At 40.3% G+C, this 27,366-nt stretch overlaps 4 protein-coding genes across 4 annotated transcripts; 3 read left to right on the top strand and 1 right to left on the bottom strand.

Moving 5' to 3' along the window:
• Window positions 1-32: 32 nt before the first annotated feature.
• LOC120731757 (cytidine deaminase-like) lies at window positions 33-2,486 on the top strand. The gene is made up of 5 exons (XM_040028955.1): window positions 33-366; window positions 1,155-1,266; window positions 1,685-1,742; window positions 1,982-2,149; window positions 2,217-2,486. The coding sequence occupies exons 1-4, from the start codon at window positions 180-182 to the stop codon at window positions 2,120-2,122; spliced, it is 498 nt and encodes a 165-aa protein (XP_039884889.1). The 5' UTR covers window positions 33-179; the 3' UTR covers window positions 2,123-2,149; window positions 2,217-2,486.
• Window positions 2,436-12,420, bottom strand: LOC120731754 (dnaJ homolog subfamily C member 16-like). Its single transcript, XM_040028951.1, has 15 exons — window positions 11,993-12,420; window positions 11,741-11,807; window positions 11,457-11,602; window positions 10,946-11,121; window positions 8,990-9,174; window positions 8,745-8,849; window positions 6,644-6,802; window positions 6,425-6,555; window positions 6,026-6,203; window positions 5,483-5,665; window positions 5,311-5,387; window positions 4,914-4,994; window positions 4,676-4,771; window positions 3,951-4,121; window positions 2,436-3,828 (listed from the first exon to the last, which is right to left on the bottom strand). The coding sequence occupies exons 1-15, from the start codon at window positions 12,178-12,180 to the stop codon at window positions 3,348-3,350; spliced, it is 2,424 nt and encodes an 807-aa protein (XP_039884885.1). The 5' UTR covers window positions 12,181-12,420; the 3' UTR covers window positions 2,436-3,347.
• A 1,239-nt stretch (window positions 12,421-13,659) lies between these two features.
• On the top strand, window positions 13,660-15,714 carry b3galt6 (UDP-Gal:betaGal beta 1,3-galactosyltransferase polypeptide 6). Its single transcript, XM_040028950.1, has 2 exons — window positions 13,660-13,993; window positions 14,354-15,714. The coding sequence occupies exon 2, from the start codon at window positions 14,364-14,366 to the stop codon at window positions 15,381-15,383; it is 1,020 nt and encodes a 339-aa protein (XP_039884884.1). The 5' UTR covers window positions 13,660-13,993; window positions 14,354-14,363; the 3' UTR covers window positions 15,384-15,714.
• Window positions 15,715-22,898: 7,184 nt separating this feature from the next.
• Window positions 22,899-27,016, top strand: tmem167b (transmembrane protein 167B). The gene is made up of 3 exons (XM_040028949.1): window positions 22,899-23,055; window positions 23,758-23,889; window positions 24,981-27,016. The coding sequence occupies exons 1-3, from the start codon at window positions 23,046-23,048 to the stop codon at window positions 25,061-25,063; spliced, it is 225 nt and encodes a 74-aa protein (XP_039884883.1). The 5' UTR covers window positions 22,899-23,045; the 3' UTR covers window positions 25,064-27,016.
• Window positions 27,017-27,366: the final 350 nt, after the last annotated feature.

The following is a 27,366-nucleotide window of genomic DNA, read 5'->3' as shown; positions in this document are numbered from 1 at the left end:
ACAAAAGTCACAAAGGGACAACACCTCCCTTTCTTTATGACAGCATGCTGACATTCTGGTGAGTGATTGGCTGCTTGTGCCCTCTCCCCTTTTCCTCGGTCCCATTCACATTTAAAGCTGAGCTACAACAGGCTCACACACCAACTTTAAAAGAAATCTTAGAAAATACAACCGTAATCATGGCAGGAACCCAGTCCAACAGTGAGGTGATGCATATTGAGGATCGTGACATTAAACATGTTTCCAAAGAGACAGTTGCAAAACTGATTCAGCTCTCCCACGAGGCGAAGGAGCAAACCTACTGTCCTTACAGCAAATTCAGAGTCGGGGCTGCGCTGCTCACCCTTGACAACAGTGTGCATACAGGTAAGTCTCATGTGAAACTTGTTTTTAGGTAATGGTTTTAGGTTTGGGGTGAACACAAAAGCAAGTTATTGGCTACTATTTACTACTGAATGAATGCTGTTGCACCAAAACACAAAAGTAACTTTTAGCATAATTGTACCCTGAAAAGTATATAGTGAAAGACGGGAAGACGTGAGCTAAATTATTATGCTGTTTGTATTTGAGTCAAGTCAATTCTTGCTTCTTTATGGTGCAAGATCTCCACACACGAGTGAGAAATGACAAAACCTCCCAGCTCTTACCTTTGTTTTTGTTTTATCCAAATGAAATGCACAAGAAATTACACATTAGTTTGTTCTGAGTTGTCTTGATCCGCTGTGTTAATGATTACCTGACAGTTCAAATGTCTGGACTTGGTGCGGAAAGCTCAGATAAAGGTTTATTATTTATCGTGTGGCTCTACATCCTCAGCTTTTTATAATTCCACATGACTGAGTTAAATCACATTTCTGAGAAGGAACACATCTTAGCGTTCCCGCGAGCTAAGGGAGCCCTTCGGTTATCACTTGCTTCAACGGCACTGTGTGCACCGAGAGGGATGTCAGACCACTGTCTACAGTAAAGCAGACACAAAAGTCTGGTCAGTGTCACTGGACTGTACAAACCTTGGCAAGTGTCCCTCAGTGGGAATGTCTGGGGAGGGTAAAAGGCTGGTAAACAGCTGTGAATGTTTTTTTACCATGTGAAGAACCCCGTTTATTGCTCATGTTGCCAAAAACAATCGCTTTCTATTCTTGTGTCTTTGGCAGGTTGTAATGTGGAGAATGCCTGTTACAATCTGGGAATGTGTGCTGAGAGGAACGTTATTGCAAAGGCAGTGTCAGAAGGGCACCGACGTTTCAAGGCCATTGCAATTGCCAGGTAAGGAGCCCGTATAATTAACACACACACAGTAATCTGGAAAGTTCTCCATTTCCACAGATGCAGGCATCCTTCCTGCTGTTGCAAAGTCTGAGACTATGACTCACTCCACATTGCATGTCTTTGTGCACGTCGCTAAACCTTAAGAAACACAGACAGACTACCAATGTTATTTCTTAAACCAGGTTAAGACTTTTTTTGTCTGTATATTGTTTGTTAGGGAAGAGTTAAGGCTGTAGGATACTTCTCCTTAGCAGTCACAAATCTTGAAAAAGCTGGAGAAGTGATACTGTAACTAATTATGTGAAATTCTGCCATGAATCCTAATATTAAATAGAAGCCATGAGTTTTTCTTTCTACATTTCATATAAGTAAACAACTATTTGCCAATTCAAAACTCTTCTTCTCCTTTCCTCAGTGACATGAGTGACCAGTTCATTTCCCCATGTGGAGGCTGCAGGCAGTTCATGAGAGAGGTATTAACTCTGCTCATTTTGGTTTGGAGCAGATTTGTTTAAAAGGGACCTTTAATCTCCAGTCAGTGATTGTATACAGTACACAGTGACAAGCTCACACGTCACTCTAGCCAATATTTATCCTGTTTGTGGCCTGTGTAACACATTAGAAGGTGCTAGTTTGTCATTAAACAAACATTTCAGTGTGAAACACTTGACTATCCTGTAAGACTCCAGCCCTTTGCTTTCCCCGTTTACAGTTTGGATCAAACTGGGATGTATACTTGTCAAAGCCTGATGGCTCGTATATGAAGATGACTGTGGAAGAGCTTCTGCCAGTTTCCTTTGGCCCCGAAGACCTGACCAAGAAGAAAGTGTCTTACATTCCTAATAACAACTGAGCCAGTCTTCTAGTACGAAAACACACGAGTGTCCGTGACACGCAGCGTACTTCAAGCACATGCTGATCATGCATTGATGTAATGTAGCAGAAGTTATATTTATGGTCAATATTTGTTCTTGTATTATTTGTTGAAATGTAAACAATGTCAAATATTTAAGTGTACTCTAAATACCAAGTGATGCTAAAAATATGTTGTGGAAACAATGCATCTGACTCAATTAGTCATCCATTTGCCCGCTTGTATATGATGAGCACTGTGTAGATACATAAACAATGTGTGTCGGTTAAAAGAAGCACAAACAACAGAGATATCAAGGTCAAACATATTTGCACACTTTAATAAATAAACCATTTTAAAAAGGAATTTAGTTACACTTCATTTTATACAGTTAGAATGACTTCCAAAAGACATAGAAGAATACAATTATTATTTGTTGAGCAGCAAATTATTCTATTACAGAGACAAGGGTGAGTTTTATGATGTGATTTTAGGTCTACTTATTCCATGCATTAACATCTGCTGTGGTTAAAGGGCCAAGTATTAAAATGGACAAATATACGGTTTGATTTATTGTTCCTGTTGATTGAAGGTAACAAACAAAACAGGTAAATCAGCCTCAAGCAGGTTAATCAATATGCATTTCACCCTGTTATTGGGTGTTCTGAGGCTGTGTAAGTTCTGTTTGTCTGACAGTGATGTCAGCTATGAATAGCAAACTAAAGTACAAAATCAAATTCAATTGAAGGATCCTGCAATCCCACAGAGACAAATCATCTGTAGTGCAACAATTTCAGTTTGCATGCCATCATTAGCCTGCTCCCAAAGAAAGCCTCTGAAGTGTCAGATTTTTCCATCAGTGGGACATAACGTTAAACGGTCAAACTCTAGGGAGGTGTTAACAGTGGATGGAAAGTTCAGAGGTTCAATGTGGTTTTAAAGTCCTTGAGCAGACAGAAATAAACGCACATCTCCCATGCTGCACGAGTTTAACCTCATGAATGTAGATAAACATTTTTGCACTCACAGCTAGCTAGAGCTAACGTCTGAGCCATAATGCATTGTGTGGATGTAAACACGTTAACAAAACAATTAAGAATGCGCATTCTGCTGTTGTAAAACACTGGGTTTCAACAGTTCAGTGGCAAACTACATCTGCAAAATAGAGCTTTAAAAAAAAAAACAACAACAAACCAACCTGAAAACTAATTTTCTTACTTCAGCTTCAGCCCTCTGCGGTGTCGTCAACAAGCGTGGGCCATGCTGGGACACGTATCCTGGGCAGGGTCCCCTCCATTAGCCTCTCCATCCACAGTCCCAGCCTGTCAAGCTTATGGTGGACCTCTATGCTAGTGGCCCTGCTGGAGCCTCTCCTGGAGCTGGATCCATCCTCCCTGGAACGGGATCGCGACCGAGAGTGTGAGCTAGACCTTGACTTGGAACGGGACTTCCTCCTGCTGTCTGAGGAGAATGAGGTATCAGAAGATGAATCGCTGCCATCGTCCCCTGTGAACACGGGTCTAAAGAGGCAGAAATATTTCTTGTGGCCATTCAGGGCCAGGACATAGCCCATGTAGTTGGAAGACTCCTCCTCGTCATCTGAATGGCTCTGGCTCTGCGCACCATCACGATCTAAGCGAAGGAGTGATGGCATCCAGTGGCGATGCTTATCGGCGTTGAGGAAGGAGAAGTGGAGGGTCTCAGACCTGCAGATAGGCAGCAAAGAGATTTAAGATTTAGGATAGCAATTGGAGGATATTAGCAGGCCAGATCAATAGTATAGCAGATACCACTTTAGACTCATGAAAAGTAAAACCTCCACACTTACCCAGAGAAAGAGAAAACCTCCTTGGCAAATTTCCGGAGCAAAGCACTCTTGGAAGCATTGGTGAGCACCAGCAGGACATTGATGTGGCCAGGCCTCAGCTTGACAAGGTTACTGGTGTATGTAATGCCTGTTAGCTCTGTCACCTCCACAAAGTCCTTTTTTGGAGGACGGCTACACAAACCAAAGGGGAAAAAATAATGAAATATGCTTTTGTAGTTCATGTCCATATACAGTACAGTGCAAAGGTTTTGAGTCATTATTCATTTCTTTATATTTTGCTTCCAAAGAGCCAAATGTTTTTGTGAGTTTCAAAGTTAGTTTTGAGCAGTAGCTCTCCAGGCTTTCTCGGAGGTCTTTCAAAGTTTTTCTTTGCACACTGCCTTCTTTTGCAATCCTTTTTAGTCCAGTTTCATGTTTCTCCTTGTTTGGTTTTTTTTTTTTTTTACACCACTTCAAAGTGACCTAAGAATCATTCAAGCATAAAAAAGTATCTAACAAAAATGACCCATACCTGCACTCTCTTTTGACAAAGGTTTTTGGTGTATTGGAGTGAGAAACTATTAACACACAAACACTATTCTATTAGGTCACATGGAATCATCCATGATCCTGCCTGCTAGATAAAAACCTCCAAAATTTCAAAATATGCTTTCAAAAGCATTATTTCCAATTAGAGTCGCTCATGGAAGGTATGAGAGTGGCTCTTATACTTGTCATTACATTACCTGAAGGTACTTGCTCTGCTCGATGCATCATCCTCAGTTCGTGTTTGCTCCTTAGGCTTTGGTTTTGGTTTTTGGGGTTTGCTCTCACCCGGCTCACTGAAAATATACCAAAGAAAGAAAATCATCAGTCTTTTGAGATCATGATATTTTCCCAGAGTTTGACTCAGCTCAACATCTGCAAGCACCTGCCAACCAGTCAAGTTTCAGTATGCATGTCTGCCAACAGGGTCTACCTCACCTGAACGCCTGGATGATGACGGTGCCAAAAACAATGAAGAGTGCTGAGAAGATCAAGGACAGAATAGGCATCATCTCTCGCCTTGCAGGAAAAAAATGAAGTAAAAAAAGGAGTTTGGATTGAAACATACAGGAAAAAAATACAATGCACAGCGCAAACTTTTCATTTCAGCTAATTTTGTCTCTACATGTTGATACACTTTAGAGGAGCAGCATTACAGCTGTAATTAAAGACAGAACGTAAGAACATACAGAGCCACCTCAACATACATATTCATTCTGATACAGAATGATTCACCTACTTAATCATTTCAAAAATATCAGGAAAAACAAACATTGTTTGACTGTCTCTTTCTTACAGTGAACTCAGCAGATTCCCTGGATCAGTATTGTCTTACCAATTTGAGTAGAGAAGGTCATCGTATATTTGAAGCATGTAATCATAAGCAGCATTCATCCACCGAATGATAAAAATCTGGTAAGGGAAAAATAAGGACATTAATGCAAAAATATAATTCAATGAAGTTCACCCTCAGATGAATGTGTGAATGCATCTACGCTGGCACTTACGGGGGCCATCTCGTTGTTGAGTTCTGGTAAGGTGGCGTCTGAAGTCAGATAGGTGGGGTCCTTCTGAAGGAGCTCCAGCTGTTCATGAAGGTGGTACTTGTCTTCCTCGCTGCCATTCCAGCCACCGCTCACGGAGCGGTACAGGACTTTACCAGTCTGGCTCCGCCTCTCGAGAATCACCACCTGTCAGTGTTTAGGAGCACTGTGACTGTAATTTGAGGCGCTGCACCATCTCTAGTCTGCACATATCGGTAATGTGACACATCGTATCAGAGAGATCTTCCATTGCAGGTTGTTCTGGGTATATGAAGGTGGTTTGCCAAAAAGTGCAGGATGTCCTTGAGGTTTTGTTTTTTTTGTAGCAATAACAGACAGAAAAGTGATGATTGTTGCAAAGCAGTGATTCCCAAAGCGTTGGCCGGGGTGGGCCGCAGTAATAACAGCCACTAAAAAAGATTTTCTGGTTTTTAAGCGGGCTGCAGAACTCTTGACTTTGGGGATTGCTTTTGTAAAGTATGGACTGTGTGTGTTTTGACCACTGACCTGAGCAGAGTGTGCTCCCTGATTTTGGAGCAATGCCTGGCAGAGAGGCTGCTGCTGACGCTGGTAGACATATGCAAACCGTAGCACATCTTTGCTGTTGGCTGAGGCGAAGTCCAGGAAGGCCTTATTGGCTGCGAGATGGGCTGGGTCATCGCCTGTGATCAGCAGCACACAGTACCTGCAACCCACTCACAATCAGCTCCCCAGCAACCGCAGTCAAATGTAGCTACACAACCTTTGCATTACCATCATGACAACTGTCCAACTATTCTGCTTCTTACAGTTAAAAAAAAATATTTTTTTCTTCTAACAGTCTTGGCTCAGTTTACAAGAGGTCAATCTAAGTAGGATCATAAGTGCAGGACTATTGGCTACTAATCTGTTCACAAAATGTCTTACTTCCTCCGCCGGTGGAACTGCTTGACAGGACATAGCTCATCAAAAAGCTGCTGGCTGACCAGTCGTGGCACCTGCAGGAACTTGTTGTTTGAGACAAACTCGTCCATCATCTGTCGCTTCATCCCTCTGGCCTGATAAAAAACAAAGATACTTCTATGTAAAGTTTAAATCTATTACCATAAGGAACCGGCTTTAAGCTGCAGCATATTCCTGGTGTACCTGGATGATGTCAACAGGCTTCACCGTGTCTTCCTTAAAGAGCAGCATGGTGGGAGCATATGTGTTTATGTTGAACTGCAGCAGGAGCCTGGTGCTGCTTGTGCCACCCTGGTCCACAAAGCCGAAACGCACATAATCTCTGAAGGCGAATGCCGTCAACTGTGGGGTCGAATGGAAAGATTAGAGCCTGAAAGGGTGCTCAAGACAAAAATGACGCTGCTTTTGTATTCGTTTTTGATTGTTAACCATCTAAGGTGAAAACAAATTAGCTAAAATTCTGTGCGGTATATAAATATAAAATTAATCTATTTGGAAAAAGGAACAATTTTAAGTGGAAGAGCTGCAAAAACAGAGACCTCTGCACTTGCTGTTGGGAGTCTATTTACAGTGGGGCAAAAAAGTATTTAGTCAGCCACCGATTGTGCAAGTTCCCCCACCTAAAATGATGACAGAGGTCAGTAATTTGCACCAGAGGTACACTTCAACTGTGAGAGACAGAATGTGGAAAAAAAATCCATGAATCCACATGGTAGGATTTGTAAAGAATTTATTCGTAAATCAGGGTGGAAAATAAGTATTTGGTCAATAACAAAAATACAACTCAATACTTTGTAACATAACCTTTGTTGGCAATAACAGAGGTCAAACGTTTACTATAGGTCTTTACCAGGTTTGCACACACAGTAGCTGGTATTTTGGCCCATTCCTCCATGCAGATCTTCTCGAGAGCAGTGATGTTTTGGGGCTGTCGCCGAGCAACACGGACTTTCAACTCCCGCCACAGATTTTCTACGGGGTTGACGTCTGGAGACTGGCTAGGCCACTCCAGGACTTTCAAATGCTTCTTACGGAGCCACTCCTTTGTTGCCTGGGCGGTGTGTTTTGGATCATTGTCGTGTTGGAAGACCCAGCCTCATTTCATCTTCAAAGTTCTCACTGATGGAAGGAGGTTTTGGCTCAAAATCTCACGATACATGGCCCCATTCATTCTGTCCTTAACACGGATCAGTCGTCCTGTCCCCTTGGCAGAAAAACAGCCCCATAGCATGATGTTTCCACCCCCATGCTTCACAGTAGGTATGGTGTTCTTGGGATGCAACTCAGTATTCTTCTTCCTCCAAACACGACGAGTTGAGTTTATACCAAAAAGTTCTACTTTGGTTTCATCTGACCACATGACATTCTCCCAATCCTCTGCTGTATCATCCATGTGCTCTCTGGCAAACTTCAGACGGGCCTGGACATGCACTGGCTTCAGCAGCGGAACACGTCTGGCACTGCGGGATTTGATTCCCTGCCGTTGTAGTGTGTTACTGATGGTGACCTTTGTTACTTTGGTCCCAGCTCTCTGCAGGTCATTCACCAGGTCCCCCCGTGTGGTTCTGGGATCTTTGCTCACCGTTCTCATGATCATTTTGACCCCACGGGATGAGATCTTGCGTGGAGCCCCAGATCGAGGGAGATTATCAGTGGTCTTGTATGTCTTCCATTTTCTGATGATTGCTCCCACAGTTGATTTTTTCACACCAAGCTGCTTGCCTATTGTAGATTCACTCTTCCCAGTCTGGTGCAGGTCTACAATACTTTTCCTGGTGTCCTTCGAAAGCTCTTTGGTCTTGGCCATGGCGGAGTTTGGAGTCTGACTGTTTGAGGCTGTGGACAGGTGTCTTTTATACAGATGATGAGTTCAAACAGGTGCCATTCATACAGGTAACGAGTGGGGGACAGAAAAGCTTCTTACAGAAGACGTTACAGGTCTGTGAGAGCCAGAGATTTTCCTTGTTTGAGGTGACCAAATACTTATTTTCCACCCTAATTTACGAATAAATTCTTTACAAATCCTACCATGTGAATTCATGGATTTTTTTTTCACATTCTGTCTCTCACAGTTGAAGTGTACCTCTGGTGCAAATTACTGACCTCTGTCATCATTTTAAGTGGGGGAACTTGCACAATCGGTGGCTGACTAAATACTTTTTTGCCCCACTGTATGTGCCGTCGTGCATTTTTGTTTTTTATAAGCAGGAGAAGAGGCAGGCTGAACAACTCATTCTGTAATGAGTGATCTATTTGCTTGGAGCTGGATGTGTTCTTCTCCTACCTTGTAGAGCAGGGGAACAATGGGGACCTGATCAAACAACAGAACTCTGGGTTTATTTTCCACATGCCAGTTTTCAAGAAATGCCATGTAGTTATCGTCAGTGATCTACAAAAACAACAGAAATTAGCTGAAAAATATACTTCCTGCAACTTTATTAGCCATGATGACTAATCTATAAACACAGAAGAAAAACTGATGGTGGCACACACATGCAGTAGCAGCACAATTGTGTCAGTTTTAGTTACCTTCATCACCAGTTTCTGGGGCAGCAAATCTTCAACAAACTGTCGCAGGAACTCCCGCACCACTGCCTGATGGAAGAAGGTCACTCTTCCGTTCACCACCCCGATGATGGAGGGAGCACGGTAAGCTCCCAGCTGCTTGGCCAAAGCCCGATCAAAGCCCAGGTCTACAATACCGATGCCTACACCTGGAGTAAAAATAACAACAGATTACAGTTGGACCTGGCACACTAGAGTAAAACAAATCCTCTGCCTCAGCAAGTTAAAAATAAATAAATAAATCCTAAACAGTATTGGCAGATTTGTTATCATCCAATAATTTTACATGGTGAGTTAATGTCATTGAATGTAACTTTTTTTTTTCACTTACAACAAGCTGATGGCAAATTTCTCTGTATTCAAATATATCTATGGCTAAATCTGTTTATAATAATAAAGGATGCAAGTGATGTGAGTAAATTCTATTTCAGCTCTTTCCCCTTGGACACCTGGTAGTGCTAACCCTCGTTTCTCTTTTCTGAACTGAGTTTCAGGTTTCTGTCATATTTCGGCCTGCTTCCAGAAAAAAATGACTGTGTGTGCATCAGAGGTTTAGCGAAGGAGGTCTATACAGCTTACTGGGGCTAGTCTTGGAAGAAATATTCCAATGATCTTTACTTATATACACCGGAGAGGATTTTAAATGTCGTCTTTACGAGGTAAAGAGTTAAGATTGATTTTCACTTTCACTAAACAACTACTGTGAAGCTCAGGAATAAGAGACTCTTAAAGCCTCTAAGAAGAACTACTATTTCCCTAGTTTAAGTCATAAAATGACCTGAACAGCACAGTACTTAATACTGCTTTAGCATCAGAAGCTACACTAATTACTGAACCCGTCCAGACTCAAGCACCACTGTTAAGTTTGCAAATAATACAATCACGAGTAGCCTCCTAAATGATGCACACGGAAAAGGTTCAAATTATAATATTATGGTGTGTGAACACAAAGACCAAAGAGATCATTGTAGACATCTGGGCTACAAAATAAACCACACATGCACCTCAAAAACATCTATACATTAATGAAAGAAGCCATGGAGATAGTCCCCAACTTCAGGTTTCTGAAACTGGGATTTCTTGGGATGGCAAAACCTCAGCAGTTGTAGGTGAGTCACAACAGCTGTTTGACAGAGAAATAAAGGACCCTCCACACACCTTAGACGCTATTTATTATGCTCGCCCCATGAGGCAGGCACCTTCAGAGCTATGCTTCTTCTGTATCTCACGTACAGTCATGTTTTCATCCTTCAGATAGACATATTTATATGGGTACATGACTTATTTTATCAACATTTTAGAACTTGCGTAATCATTTTGCACTCTGTCCAGTACTATAAAACTGCTAACGCACCCTCACTCTTGCTGTTCTTTTTAGCTTTGTTAGTGCAGAAATTTTAATAATTTGTACTTCTTACATTTTACTTGTTTTCTTTTTTATTTCTGTCACCATCTAAATGTTACGTGCCACGGGAGATTAGTATCGCTGTAATTTTGTTATGTTTGCATAGTGACAATAAAGGCCTTGAATCTTGAAGCAAAGCAAGAGATTTTTGTTAAACAGTTGTAACATCCACCTTGTGAAATTCAATGTAAATCCCAGTTGTTCTCACAGGTGACATCAGCTCGGTGCAAGAGGGTTGCATAAACAGCAAGACGGCTGATACAGACTAACTGTGCTTCTAATAAGCCGAACTCTCAGCTATTCACAATCATTATATAGAGTTGAGTTCTCTTGTTTCACTCTTTGCTTCAAGAAACCAAGAACAACAAATAAACCATAATGAATAATTAAAGAAGTGCAAGGCTCTCAGTAAAGCATCTCAACACTGTTGCCCTAATGGGCAGTTGTGCAGACATTAATCTTGTGAGCTGATGCCTTTATCCCCAGATGGTGTTAGGACACACTGATATCCTTACCTAAAGGCTCCAGCTCCTGCACGGTCTCCTTCCACACTGGCTCGATATGGATGCATGCAAAGCACCACTCTGAGGTCACTTTTATTAGGTATGGCCTCTTGTGGCTGTCTGGAAGGACTTCGTTGTTAAACTGTGCAAGGCGAAGCATGTACTTACTGTCTGAAAAGTCTCTGTTCCTGGAGAAAAGCAGGGAAAAACATGAAGTGTTTTAAGATCTAACCTCAAAGATGCTAACAGTACACAGCTTGAGTGTAAACTGCAACTGTAACTTTAATTTGTTTGCTTGGGTTGAATTAGTGTTCATGAGATAGAGAAGCTTCTCCAAAAAAAGAAAGAAAAAAAAAGAACAAGAAGAATAACAGGATCAAGTCTAAATATGTGTAAAAGGCAAAATTGATGTATTCAGTGTATGAACTGATGTGTGATGTATGTAAGGAATCTGCTTATATATATTTTTGTTTGGTTTGCAAACACAAAGAGGAGCCCAGATTACACTGACAGCAGAGGGTACCTGGGGAAATGGAAAAAGGACTCATCAAAGTAAAAGCTGCTGTGAAAGCTGCGGAAACCGTGATGCTGTGACTGGCCAAAGTGCTGGTTTTCATCCTTCTGCCCAAACCGGTCAAAGTTGGACCTTCGCTCCTCATTAGATAGAATCTGTGTGCAAAACAGTAAACGGGAAACGATAAGGCTCTGACAGTAATGTCTGCAATATGGGGAAGAGACTATGATAAAGAAAGTGAAAGTGAATTAAATGAACCATGTTAAAATGCCTAATGATCCCTTTTCACCCACCTCGTAAGACTTAGAAATCTTGATGAACATGTCCTCAGCATTAGGGTCCTTATTTTTATCTGGGTGCCTACAAAAGGGTGACATTACGGATTACCAGCAGGTTCAAAGAGGGTTACATTTAAGGTTCTGAAACAGGCCTACACAGTGATGGGTTAAGCAAATACTAACAGCAGTTCATGCCAAATGTGAAATGCTGACTGTCAGCTAAGATATGATGGGCTGACATTAGGGGCCCGCTTGTCAGTCACTCACCATTCTCTGGCAAGCCTCTTGTATGCCCTTTTGATTTCGGCTTGACTGGCACTCCTGCTGACACCCAGGGTGTAATAGGGGTCATATTCAGAGGCTGTTTTCACCAGCTCTGCGCTCAAAATTAGCATAAAGATGGCGAGAAAAGCTGCATATTTCCCAGACTGTCGGCTGGTCCTCCAAACCCTCATGATCTGTCTGTCTCTGTCCTTGTCCAACAGTAACGTCAGTTATCTACCGTACTGTCCAGATGAGTAACGCTACAAAGCTCCCCAGCAACAGATAGGCTTACATGATCACACATGCCGAACTCTTTGACTGCTATGCATAACCACACACAACATTGTAGTATTTCACTAAGACGAAGCCATTATTTCCAGGAACTGATGGACATTAGCACAGTCGGTATCATGCCGGCGATGAAAACCAGCTTCCGGTTGAAACTTTCAAAGTAAATGAAAATTAGGCTAACTAAAGGAACAATAACTGAAAAAAGGTATAATTCAAGAAAAATCCATAATTAATTACAAAGAAATAATAAAAACCACACGAGAGCTAATAAAGGCATTGTCGAAAGACTGATTAACTTATGATAAGATGACTGCCGATGATAGATTTTTATTTAAATAGCTTAGTGCAGGCCTCACTTGTCTCAGTTAAGGCCAGAGTTCATGATTCAACAATAAGAAAGAGACTGGGCAAAAATGGCATGGCCTAGTTAAAGCCCTCACATAAATCCTTTTGAGATGTTTGGACACGACCTTAAACAGGCCGTTCATGCTCAAACCCTCCAATGTGGCTGAATTAAAACACTTCTGCAAAGAAGCGTGGGAGAAAATTCCTCCACAGTGATGTGAAAGACTTATTGCTGGTTATCACAGACTCATGACTGCAGTTCTTGCTGCGAAGGGTGGCACAAACAGTTATTAAGTTTAGGGGGTAATTACGTTTTCACACAGGGCCAGGTAGGTTTGGACAACCTTTTTCCTTTGAAATTATCATTCAAAACTGTATTTTGTATGTACTCGGGTAATCTTTGTCTAATACAATATATATATATGGTCTGAATAGTGTACGTATAAACATGAAATACTTTTCACAGCAGTGTAGATGAAGGAACAACTAGCAGCAGTCTTTTAAAGCTGCATTGTTCAGTGGTTAATAACTGAGTGGTCAGGTCACCCATCACTGATAGCTCCTGGTATCCTCCCGAGCTCTACCTCACACAGACCCAATAATGACAGCCTTAGTTTTTGAGGTTTGTGATTATCTTTAATTTGCCAAAGGACTTGCATGCTTATATTTTGAAGTAAACAAAATAACATCCGGTCTGGGCTCAAAGCTGGAGAATGACTACTGCGCATGCTCTAGTTTACAGCTGTTCACAGCACTCAATTTTCTTCAGTCTGCTTTAATTTTAGATTTTTTCTTTATTATCACAAGTGGCAAAGTTAGATCTCGCAGCTCTTTTTTTGTTGTTCTTTTTTGTGTTGTTTTATATTACTGTAATCATTGTGTTTTATCCGTTTTTGGCAAAAAAAAAACTGCAACATTGAGTTGTGGTGTTTGTCTATTTGCTTATGCTCATTTTTAAGAATAAAAATTAAATTAAATCTTTGTCAATATAAACCTATCTTTTCGCCATTTTAAAACCTCTATTTTGGGGGGCGGAGGTTCACTTCCGTTTCCCCTGCGTCACGAAGACCCATAAATGACACTACTTGGAGGTAGACAGTGATTGCATTGATGCCTTGTGTGCGGATCTCTGAACGGTGAATGACAGAGGCTGCTTATTGTAACCCAGACTGACCCAGTGAAAAGACCTAGTTTCCATCCTTCCTTCCAATATGAGCTGTCTTTCTGCGTTTGCATACAGCGCAGTGAGCTTACAAAGTGCGCAGATGGTCTGGTCTCGGTAGCTAACGCTAGCTCTGCAAAGCTGCTATCAGTGGTCCGCTCCAGCTGTACCGTTCACACCACAGGCACACGCTTTCATTTGCTAAGGTAACTAACAAATTCTCTTCAATTCAGTTCATAACTGGTTACTGCATTTCTTTGTGTGTGTGTGTGTGTGTGTGTGTGTGTGTGTGTGTGTGTGTGTGTGTGTGTGTGTACTGTTAAGCTACTAAGCTTAGAAACCAGGTGGTGCTGCAGAATCATGGGTGAGTGAAAGAGCTGAGGTTACTTTGCTATTTCGCTCGATAGCTGTAGTTATCCAAGGCATAAAGCATCTACGTGAAAACAGAAAGACGCAAAAGCTCTTTGCTCATTCCCCTTTAACCATACTTGTTCATATTTATGTTTGACAGTTATAATTCGTGATGATAAAGCTGATATATTTTGCCTCTTGTTTTTTCACCCCAGAGTCCGCATCATGAATCTGTTTCGTCTGGTGTGCCGCCACAAGACAGCCCTGGTCATTGGCACAGTTTGCAGCTTTGCTGTAGTTCTTGTCTTCTTAGCAAAATGCACATCAGAAACCCTAAAACAGGGTCACCCCGATCCTCCTGGCAGAGCCCCCCAAGCCATCGGTTTTCAGTCCCGCCCAGCGCAACAGAATCCTCCCTCCGCATCCAAAGACTTGTCAGCATTTCTCGTGGTCCTCATCACAACAGGACCGAAGTACACGGAGCGACGTAGTATTATCCGCAGCACCTGGCTTGCCAAGCGGGACTCTGATGTTCTGGCCATGTTTGTAGTAGGAACACAGGGCCTTTCCAGTGAGGACCTTCAGAATCTTAACACGGAGCAAGGGCGGCACAAGGACTTACTCTTACTGCCCGACCTGCGAGACTCTTACGAGAACCTGACCCTCAAACTGCTGCACATGTACACCTGGCTGGACCAGAACGTGGAGTTCACGTTTGTCCTGAAAGCAGATGACGACACATTCGCTCGCTTGGACCTCCTCAAAGAGGAGCTGAAGGGGAAGGAGCCCAACCGGTTGTACTGGGGCTTCTTCTCAGGCAGAGGCCGGGTGAAATCGGCGGGGAAGTGGCGCGAAAGCTCGTGGGAGCTGTGCGATTACTACCTCCCCTACGCGCTGGGCGGCGGCTACGTGCTCTCGGCCGATCTGGTGCATTACGTGCGTCTTAATGCAGGATACTTCAAGACGTGGCAGAGCGAGGACGTGTCGCTGGGCGCGTGGCTGGCACCGGTAGACGTCCGGCGGACACATGACCCACGCTTTGACACAGAGTACAAATCACGTGGTTGCAACAACAAATACCTGGTGACGCATAAGCAGAGCTTGGAGGACATGTTGGAAAAACATCAGACTCTGCAGCGCGATGGCAAGCTCTGCAAGGAGGAAGTCAAGCTGCGTCTGTCCTACGTGTATGACTGGAGTGTGCCACCCTCACAGTGCTGCCAAAGAAAGGATGGGATCCCGTAATCATTGTTTTCTAAAAGGCTGAAGTTCGCTTTATATCTATAGTCATGTCGTCAAAGTCAGTAATGTTATCAGATTTTTCCTTTCCACCAAGTCTCCATTGTTAGACCGTTTAAAGTCACCTAACTGATACAAGACACACAAATTGTAGCATTTGTGAAAACACAAAAAGGGTGCAATTCACTGTTTTGTTTTGTTTTTTTTGTTTTTTTTAATTTTATTTTTGTTTGATCATGTTAAAGCAGCTTTAGGAGCTCTAAACCTACAATTAGTTTCATTTCCCTTTTGTGTGGTTTTGACATGTTATAGCTGTGGTTGTGAGGGTTTGGATGGAGAAAAAGCCATGAACGAAGAGATTCACATTTTCACAAATCAAAAGCTGTGTTTCAAACACTCTTTTGGGGGCTCCACACATTAATACTCGCTTTTATGTGGTTATAGAGCTAAAATCACCCATTTAAATCAGAGCGACAGCTTGAAGTACGATGTCGGGTATCAGTTTTACGGCTTGGCGTGAACCGTCAAGAGATATTGCTCCTCGAGTATTTTAACAGAAGCCATCTTCAGTCCTGCTTCGTTGTTGAGCCCCTTCGGTTTTACTGTAAGTGCTTAACCTTATCACCTTCTGCCTACTTCTTTTCAGTGTCTGTATGTTCTCTTAACCTGGTGTACCTTTTTCTACATATATGAGATATGCTTTAAAGTTATTACAGTATAGTAGCTAGTACAAGAAAAACCTAGACAGGAGATCGTTACCCTTCTGTTGATTCTGTTGATGTGTAGCTTTTTTCTTTTGTTATTTTATTCTGCGGCAAACATGACACACTGGTATTGAGTTTGGACGGGCTTGCAGTGGGTGTGGTCGCTGCTCATGGATACAGTTTGTATTTAAAATATGTTTGAGAAAATTTGCAAAAGTCGTAGATTGACTTTTTGTTTACGATCGATGGTGCTCAAGGTTTTGCGTGTCTCAGAGAAAATGGGCGAACATGTGGGATTCGGCAGGACTTCTTTTTTTTTTTTTTTTTTCCTCATGTTGGAACCTGTTTGAGAATTCTGTTATGGTACTTACATTTCTGATAGAGCACTAAAGTCCAGGCGTGGATATTTTACTGTACAGAGGCATAAATCTGAATGTTTTGTTTGCAACACAACACGGATGCGGGAGTCGACTACCGGCTGGCACTGAGTCACTTTTTTTTAAGCATGAAGACTTGTTTTAATTTCTCTCAATCGTTATTCATCCGTTGTCTGTTTTCTCTGATGTTAGCCTCCCCAACGGAAACCCACCTTTGTGATGTCAGTGGCTGTTTCCCAAAACTTGTGAAATCTGTACAGCAGCTTTGATCAAAGGGGTAAGATACATTGGAGCGCTTAAAAATGAAGACTGCTGCACAAAGGGCAACATTTAAGCTCTTTTTTTTTTTTTTGTTTTTAATGACTGCTGTTACATTGTTGTGAATAATGACTCTTTCTCAGTGTTGTCAGTAGCAGATGTTAATTCAATGCAATTCAAGTGTTTGTCACTTTTATATATATATATATATATATATATACACACACACACACACACACACACACACACACACACACACACGTATGTATATATATGTGTGTGTGTATGTGTATATATATGTATGTATGTGTAAATGGTCAGCTGCCCCTGGATGTTTTATTAAAAAAAGAAATAAATTATTCTTGTCATGTAAATCTTTTACATCAGTTGTTTAAAGGGGCACATTACAGCCAAATGCATTCATAATGGAGAACTCTACAAAAGGCCGGTCCTGCTAAGATTTAAGAATATAATGCTGCTTTATTAATACTGAAAAACTGATGTGCCAACACGCCACGGCCCTCTCTCTTGCTACTAAAGTTGATCTGTTGTTATAGAGCCTCGGGACCTCTGGGAAGGTCGTGTGGCAGCAGCATATAGGACACATGTCCAGGATGCTCAGTTAAATTGGGATCTGGGGATTTTGGAGCCTGGGGCAACATCTTGGGCTTTTTGTTGTCGTCCTTCAACTGGTCCTTAGAAGTTCTTATACTGTGGCGGGCCTCGTCATCTCGCCATCCTGCTGTGTCAGCGTGTGCCAAGTAAAGAGACTGTGTGCTCAGTCTGCAACAATGCAAAGTTCGGTGGTGGTATATGTCAGAGTAACCTGAGCCGCATGTAACCACATGAAGTCTGCCCAAGGTAAGCAAAACGCTGCATTTGCATCATAACAAAAGGATCAATGTGGCTGTGGTCCTTTACCTGGCAGCAGTGGTTCTATTGTTGTGGCTGAAATCTTTACCCCTGGCATTCATTTTAAAAGTTTTTTTTTTTTTTTTTTTTTTTCCGCTCAAATGTAAAATGTAGCAAAATTGATTTTTTTTTTTTCACTGTGAAGCTTGGAGGAGCCTTTTTGCAACTCATAACTACTGCAGTTTATGAGTCGGCACACTTGAACATTCTCAAAATAATCACAGATACATTTTGATTATTGTTTTCTGACATACAAACAGTTCTCATTCAAGGATCGTGTTCCTTTCAATTTACAGTATCAACAAGAATCTGTCTGGACTTCACGTTAACGGTATGTGCAGATTTTCTCGAATCGTCACAGGGAAGGATTTGCGATGTGCTTCAGTGTTTGTCTCACACGAATAAATTCTGGCACATTCTTCAGACTTTCGCTCCTCTTCTTCTCCTCCAGCTCGTACTGCAAGACAGATATGTGTTGTTGGATGTCCTCTCTAATGATTCAATTTTAGTCAGCATGCAAATATTCAAAAAGTATACGCATTATTGTAGAATTCCCTGCATCTTTTTTTTGCTTTTTTAAAAATCAGAGTACTTACAAATTGCATTCTCTGCTGCCGTATACGTAGCTTCACCTCCAAGTCAGAGGGAGGGTGGAGAGCCAGCTCCTGGTTTTTCTTCTGTCTCTGTTTTTGTTCGAGGACACACAGCAGCTCTGGCTTTTTTCTTGGCAGTACACCTCTGAGGGCACAATAAAAAGAAACTGATAGAAGACGTGTCTCTAGATTAAGACAAACAAGAAGACCATAACATTGAATTCCTGATGTGGTTCTTATGAGTAAGTGCAGAAAGGTTACCATTAATGCAACAAATCCTTTGTTTTGTGTAGGTATATACAGTAGATGGGTGTCTATAGTTAATAAAACTTTTAAAGTTATTTTCTTCTACCTGCTCCTTTTCACGCATGGTTGCAATGTTATATCAAGGGAAAGCATGGTTTGTGTGTATCAAAGGACAAAACTGTTGAAACTATTGAACCAAGTGTGAAATAAAGAAATAAATGAAAGTTTAATAGAAATCTTGTTTAAGCACCACAAATGTCGTTGATTGTGTTACATTGATTATTTTGTTCTTTCTCAGACTTGAGAGCGAGAACACTCGGTGCTCAGTGCTGATCCCTCAGCAGGGGTCAAAAGGGCATTTAACTTTTGACTTGATCCACATTAAACGCCACCTAAGCATACTGCTAATCCACGGCTGCCACAACTCCAGCCAGCGGGAAAAAGGTTAAATAAGAGGATTCTCCAACGGACAAATGTTTGAACACTAATAAAATACTGCAACTCAGAGTGTTTTTAGTAAAGGTACTATAACATGAAGAACAATTCAGTGCAGAACTCTCAAGTAGACAATGCGGAGTAACATTTGTGAACAGCGCCTGCTACCTGTGTCAGTGTTTTCTCACCGTCTGTGGCAGAATAGCAGCTCTTGATGGAGAGCTCTGTGTTGGTGAGAAGCCAGGATGGGATTTGGCAGCTTTCTGGGTTTAATGAGGTCACTGTCCTCCTGTTGTTGATTTTCAGTCACCTGGTGAGATGGGACCATCCAGCACTGACGTCTGCCTGATACACATGATAACAAGCCAGTGCAATTTATTCAGTGTACACAATACTACAGCCTATGTTTACAGCAAGATATTCATGAAGTAAACTAAAACTAGTTTCTATCACGTGAAGTGAAGCTCGTTTGTTTCTTTAGATTCACTCAAACTCCATGAGCTTCACTTTCATCAAGCTTTAATCTTACCTCTTTTATTGTGGATGCCCATTTTATGTGGTACCTGAATGAAAACCAGGGGTAATTATGTGAATTATGAAGTGCAACACAAACAAAACAAAATGTAAAAATGTGCATATGAGCATATTTAAACATTTGATAAAATAAAGTCAGACTGGTTATTAAATATTCTTAAATCACCAAAAAGGTAAATAGATTTCTCTAGTGTGAATCAATTGAAGCCTAAATTTAGGATGATTAATATTATGCAATCTAAACTGTAAAAACTAGTTGCGTGACACCTTTTTTAGCTAAGTATGCAAAAGCTCGACACCCTTCCTGTTAAAGGGAAAACAACCCCCCCAAAAACTCTTAAATACATATAAATTGTATAATATGGCATTTAAATATAAATATAATTGATAGATTCACTATTTAATTTCAAACACGTAAATAAATAAAAAAATTAAAAGAAAAAAACATTATGATGCCATGACTAACTTTATATATCACAAAATTTACATGATCAAAAAGGAGTAGGATGAAGTTCACACTTCTTTGATCCTACGCCGCTTAACTGTAGAATAATTTACAAACCAGTGTTCATCAGGCAGCAGACATGTATAACTGATAAATAATAAATTTTAATTTCAAACCCTGAACCTGAACTCGAGTTCGATTCAGTTGGATTCAATTTTCTTCACACAGGGCCGACTGACAACAACAGTCGCCTCCAGGCACTTTCTATTGTAAAGTAATGACCCTACAAAGATGTTGCCAGATTTAAATGATCACGTTTAGCTACATGAACTATGCAGCTGCAAAATGAATTATGAAGAAGTAAAGAAGTAACTGGTTAGTATTGATGCTTGCTTCTGCCAAATAAAGAAACATAATTTTCCATCCATTAGTGAAAATCTTAACTATCTGCTCTAACTAGGTTTCTCAAAATTTAAGTAAGTCGATTTAATAAATTGAAATTTTGTGAATTTTGTGACTCCTAACTCAAAATAAGAAAAACTAATAGATATAATTATTTTATATCTCTATATATTTTATTTTATTTATTTATTTGGCAGAAATATGCTTCCATACACCAGGGTGGTAACTCACATGCACTTACTTTTGATAGATATCTTTATCTATAATCCAAATAATTAATTCAGTTGTTCCTTATATGGTTTTCCATTTAATAAGTACTCACTAATCATAATTGCATAAAAGCGATCAATGAAACCGCCTTACCTGGGTGGTCGGGTGGAGAAGCATTGATGAACAGATGCCAAGGAGAGACTGCTGAGCTGTGTTCCTCAGAGACGAATGCACCGGAGGAGGAGGACGGCTTTGTTTTTGAGACCGGGGTGCCCCGTGCTCTGCAGCCGGAGCACAGATGATCAAACAGGTGCCTCGCTATCAAATCTCATTAACTGTCTTACGACTCTTTGTTTCCTTCAGGGGAGAAACTTCTGTTGTCTCAGAGCAGCAGCATATGCAGGGATTAGGGCAATTCATTATAGCGATAATGAAAAAACACTGCCAGCAAAATAAAGATGGCTTTTTGCGTCTTTTGCTCTGTTATTACACACAGTGATGGGAATACTCAACGCTCACATTAAAGTGTTAAACCTATGAGTCTATAATGCATTTTTCTTTGTTGTTAAGGTGCATACTTTTACCCTACCCTCATTAAATATATTATTAAATATATAAGCATAAGACATTTAATTAAAGTAAAAACAGGCTAATCTAAGACTGACACAATGAGCCAGTGAGTGTAGAAATGTAGGGATTACCCATCTGTGCAACACAAGTGTGTTTTTATAGGTGTCTATATGTTGTCACCGTGACAACATTTCTGTCTAGGATATTCAAACATCACCGAGTCTGGACTCATGGTTTTCTCATCAGTAAAGCCACACACTACGTGCTTCAGAGGCTGACTTGCACCTCTAATTCTCAACTAAGAATGTTTTTTAATGTTTTGTGTTATGTATTTTACATATATACATAATTTTTTATTTTTGTTCAGGTTTTCACATCATGTGTTAAGCACCGTGATGCCACTCTGCCTAAATCTGACTGAAGCTTTCTTGTAATTGATTTATTTGACGGGGGCAAATGATGTCAGCTCACTGTAGTGTGGGTGGAAGCTCACTTTAATCCTCATCCTTCCCTCTGCTACTGCATAAGGTGCGTCCAGGTTTACAGCTGCAGCAGAGTCAGCCTTTTTCTCCAGTTTGTTCATTGTACCTTGACATTCCACCCATATTATTTCCCTACGGGGAGCAGTGTGCTGGCCACAAGAAACAACCAATAAAAACCTGCCTTGTGCTGTATTGATTGTTTTTTACTGGTGCATTTTTCTAATGCTATAATAATTTATTACCTCTCTGTAGAAGCACAAGGTTAGAGCTTATCATGTTTACAAATATCTCTCAGCTTTGTTGCCTTGGTTGTGCTGCATTAAGAAGAGTTTATGAGAAAGTTTGTAGAATATTATTTAAGTGATTTTATCCCTACATCAAAGAACTAGAGAGGTACTCGGTAAGCGCATGAAATTTTAATATTAGACAAAGATCACCCAAGTAAATGCAAAATACAGGACCCAAACGCTCACCAGGCCACAGAATATTTTTCTAGAGTCTTGGGGATCCTCAAGACCTTTGTTCTTACATGGTTGGTATTTTTGCACAGTGTCGTTCTTACTGTTGAATCATGAACTCTGACCTTGAATCATGAAGCCTGTAGTTCTTTAATGTTGTTCTGGATTATTTTATGACCTTCTGCACAAGGTGTTGATGTGATGTGGTCTTGGAGTAATTTAATTAGACCAGCCACTTCTGATAAAGTTTGCCACATTTCATATTGCAACACGGCTCTCAGCATGGTTTGGTGGAGTTTCAAAGCCTTAGAAATTGATTGTCCAGATTGACTGTCAATGACTTTGTTTTCAAAGTCCTTGAAAGTTTCATCTTTTCTTGAGATCAGGGCATGATGTGAATCTGTTTAACTGATTTATTGATTCAGCAGGTCTGCCAATAATCAGGCCTGTGTGTGGCTTGTGAAACTGAACTCACCTTTCCAAAACATATGGGTAATCACAGTTAATTCACAATTTAACAATGGTGAGCAATTACTTTTTCACATAGGGTCAGCTTTGGATAGGGGTTTTCCCTTAACAAATGAAATCATAATTTAAAAGCTCAATTTGAAAGTAGTTGCAGTGTTGTAGATGTTTCTCTTTGCATTACAGATATCAATCAAGAAATTCAATTGGGGATATCTAAATCTAATTTTAAGAAGTCGAACTTGATGGGTGAGTGAAATTGTAATTTTTCATTTCATATTTTGAAAAATATAAATCCGATTTCCACAAGTAAAAACTTCTAGTTACATCCTAATTGATTACAAGTTTAAAGGGGCGTTTAAAACTGTAAATTTGAGCTCTTAATCAAATATTCCAGTAGGTGGCAGTAACGCTAACTGAACAGCAACAGTGTGAAGCGTAGAAGAAGATTTTAAGTCAGGGAAACGGAAATGTCAGCCGAGTGACTGCATAATATCTCTACTTTAAAATTTAGGATGGAATGCTAGTTTAGAGGAACAAACCGTCATATAACATCGTCAAAGAGAAAGCTGCGAATATGACAAATGGTAGGTTTTCCGTGTTTTCCAACTAGCTAGAACTTGTCGACAACAAGCGGGACATGAAGTTAAGCTACTTCTTGGAATTGAGGCTAGTTGAGGCTAGGCTAGTTGTAGACGTGGCCCTGGGCAGCACTGCCACTCTGTTAGCACCAAAACAAACTCTTCACATATTACAGTGCTATAGTACTTGTCTTTCTATTAAATAACAGTACTGTCACAAAGCCTGCTGTGTTTAGTATGAACCTCTTCCTAGCTTCTATTTTTTTTGTAAGGTTACACGTATCTATGCTATCAGGCGTTGACTTATGTGTGTCTGTGGCTAATGCTACAAAAAAAATTCAGGATAGCCAGGTAGACAACAAGCAGCAACAGCACAGTTTGGTCAAAGGAAAAAAATTCACTGTTAGGCAAAATATACATGTATGCTTCACCACTGGCATAAATATTTGTCTCAATGGTAACTACAGAGAGGAAATCAGACGGTGACATCCATAGTTTTGTTTTGCATACTATATTAATATGACGCTTGGAGTTAGTGGTTGATCAATGTCAATATTTGCTTCCTTATAAAGCAAACCTCTTTGGAGGCTGTGCTGCATTTAAGAGTGTATTTGGTTGTATCTGAACAGAAGTGAGTGATTGTTACTCTGTGCTCTTAGATTCTCTAATAGAATAAGTGCATGCAATGCCACTTTTCCCTTTCCATAGTTTATTCATTCGATGGCATCCTTGTCTTCGGGCTGCTTTTTATCTGCACTTGTGCATACCTCAAAAAGGTGCCTCGCCTCAACAACTGGCTGCTGTCAGAGAAAAAAGGAGTATGGGGTGTGTTCTACAAAGGTAAGTATGATGTAGTATGATTCAGACACAATGACTTCCCCCTTTTCTTTTTTATATGCTTAATATTAGCAGCCTGCTGCTTTCTTTTTTGTCTTGCACTCTTGTACATATATTATTTAAATTAAACAATGACAACACGCAAGGTTGGTTGATAATAAATAGATCACAAATACTGGCCCCTCTTTCTCAGAACTCCTCATCTTCTTACTATAATGATCATAGTGTATGTATGCATGTCCTCCAAGTAGCATCAATCAATCTGGATGAAATATACTATATAAACTGTCTAGGGTTACAGGATTATTAATATTTATATAGGTTTTGGGATTTATTTAACTCTTACATCCTTCCAAATTATTGATTAAACTACATATTACGTATTACACTGCATATTAAATATTATATGTAGTGGCTGATCTCAAAACAAATGGCAACATTACATCTTTGTTACAATGTATGATGTTGTTTGTATATGCATTTTTGTTAAACTAGTTTTAGTGGTGTGGCACATTGGAATATTGTCATACATATCTGTTAATAAGTATATCTCAAAGAATTACATTAATAGTGCATGCAATTGATTACTTTGTCTTATACAATGAATGTGTAGCTTATAAAGAACAACAATGAAAAATGTGTTTTTATTACTTATGTTTGATATTAATGTACAGCCATTTTTGCCTTCTCACTATATACAGAGATATAATGGAGATTAAAAAAAAAAGAATAATAACAAATTCGTACATGAACACACAAGCGCTGCAAAGCGGACAAAAACTGCCTGTAGTTTAGGGTTTTGTTAGTAAAGGTAATAACAGTTCAGCTGTTTGGCATTTACAGTTTTATTATGTCATTATAAACAAAGGGAAGTAAATGCAAGGCCAGCTTTATTGTACTATTTGACTGGAAGAACTTTTCCAGTTTGATGTAATACCTTCATTTCTCACGCACTTATATTGTCAGATTAAGCAAAAATGACTGAATTTCCAGATAATGTAGTATGTCACAATATACACTGATATTTCAGCTCAAGATCTGACTTTATGTCTGATGCTTTCTTCTTGTTTTAACTCATCTTATCTCGTTCTCAGCTGCAGTAATTGGGACAAGGCTTCACATCGCTGTGGCAGTATCTTGCCTGGCCATGGCCTTCTACATTGTCTTCTTAAAATGATGGTGAGGCTAGATGGGAAAGGACAAACTTTTCAGAGAGGGGATGGACTCATCTCTGCGGTCACATGTTAATCCTTGTTGTTGGGACACCTTTTGGATTCTATGACTGATGAACCCCCGCTGGACCTTTGGACCCATGTGAAAGTGAAGTCAGTGCTGCCCCCTTCTGATGACTGGGTACACAGCTTCTACCTTAATATTATGTATGCACTACAGATGTGAAGTACTCCACAGTTATTTCAGTGGAGGGAGAGTGCTGGGTCACATGGTAACATTCTGTTGTTGGGTAGTACTGTCTGACGTCTCCATCCACCCCACGTAATAATTAATACTGAAGGATGCAGAAGATTGAAGGGCTGTGTGTGCATTATACCTTACACCTGTATACAACTTAAAAATAGCCTACCTGTGTATATTTGGAAATAAACATAACGCTAGTTATTTGCTAGAGGTTACATGTGATCAAAGTGAAAATGATCAACTCTGCTCATGCCCAGCAACTCTTTTTTTTGTTTGTTTGTTTCTTCTGTCAGTGGTGGAGGGAAAGATAAAAGCTAATATATAAAAATGTCCATGTGTACACTTTTATTTACTTTTTTGGATCTCCCATGTTAACATTTTTTAGGTTAGAAAAATACAGATTTTAAATAAGTGTATGTTGTATATACTTTGTTATCAAAATGTATACTGGAAAACATGTTTTAAATGTCACACATTAGACTGTAATTAAAATTCTGTCAAAACTCTGGAGAAACGAGTAGTACCTGCAACAGATGAGGCATATCTCAAAATTTTGCAAAAATGTGTTTGCCGTGTCTTGCTTGAAGACTTACAAGCAATGCCAAATAGGGATGGTGCTTCTCATGCCATTTTAAATGTATACTGCTGTTACGACTTCATTTCTGTCACATTATTTCTATTCTCAAAAGAAGAGATTGTTTTGGGAGGGAATGCAATGCAATTTTAAGTAAAATGTTGATCATACAATTTCTATGTATTGTTGTCTTTAAAAAAAGTTTATCTGCACGGATTAGCCACTTTATTAAATATGCCTGTTCAAATGTTAAATGTACATATCTAGTTGGCCAATCTCATGGCAACAGTTTAATGCATTGAAGCATGTCAAGGTGAACTGCTGAAGTTCAAACCCGCCATCGGAGTGAGAAGAAGTAGCATGGTATATGTTGCCAAATGGGTTGGTCTGAGTATTTCATAAACTTCTGATCTGCTAGGATTTTCCTCATGTTTCAGACTATTCTCTCTAAACGGTCTAAAGAATAACCAGTGAGTGGCAGTTCTCTGAGTGAACATGAATTGTTGATACCAGAGGTCAGAGGAGAATTACCAGACTGGACTGAGCTGGTGGCTAGTCAACAATAACTCAAAAAGCTACTCATTACAACCAACAGAAGATAATACATGGAGCCTTGAAGCAGATGAGCTACAGCACCAGAACACCGCACCAGATGTTATAAGTTTGGCAATATAAGATTGGAAAGATGGCGCCTAGTATGAGGAATCATAGTTCCTGCTGCATTATTCAGATGGTACGGTCAGAATTTGATTTTAAAAATATAAGCAAAGATCCATCCTGCCTTGGACTTGTATTCCAGGCTGCTGGTGTTGTAATGTGGTGGGGTATATTTTCTTGGTTCACTTTGGGCTCCTTAATACCAAATGAGCATTGTTTAAACACTGTAGCCTACCTGTGTATTTCTGCTGATGATGTCCATATCCTTATGACCAGTGTATCCACCTTCTGATGACTGCTTCCATGTCACAAAGCTCAAATCATTTTCTTGAACGTGACAATTACTGTACTCAAATGGCCTCTTCCAAAACCTTGCTGAATCTGTACAATTGCAAATTAAACTAGTTCTGAAGGGAACAGGGGGTCCAGCCCAATACTATTAGGTTTTACCTAATAAAGTGACCAGTGAGTGTATAAAGTATATTCACCCCTGTCCTTGTGTTTTTTTTTCTTTTTGTTTTCCATTGTGATACAACTGTAGTTTACATCAGCTTTGCACATCTTGCAACCTACCTGAGTTTTGCCCTGACAACATTTGCATTTTTGACTCTCTGTTTTCTGTCACTCCTGTGCAGTAGCACGGTCCTTTTTAAAAATCTCTGTCGTCATATTTGGGATCTGAAGTCATTTCTCATGAGGTAAGGTGACTTTTTCCCCCCTCAATATAGCAGTGTTTTTGCTGGTTTCATTTTTACCCACCAACGTCTGCTGCAGAAACCCCCCAGCAAAATCCCCCCAGCAGCATTGATGCCTTCAGCATGTGTCATGAGGGA

This window comes from Simochromis diagramma, unplaced genomic scaffold (assembly GCF_900408965.1).
Source record: "Simochromis diagramma unplaced genomic scaffold, fSimDia1.1 OVJJ01000483.1, whole genome shotgun sequence".
Lineage (NCBI taxonomy): Eukaryota > Metazoa > Chordata > Actinopteri > Cichliformes > Cichlidae > Simochromis > Simochromis diagramma.
The sequence above is the reverse complement of the archived record's forward strand: the minus strand, read 5'-3'. Positions and strand labels throughout refer to the sequence as shown.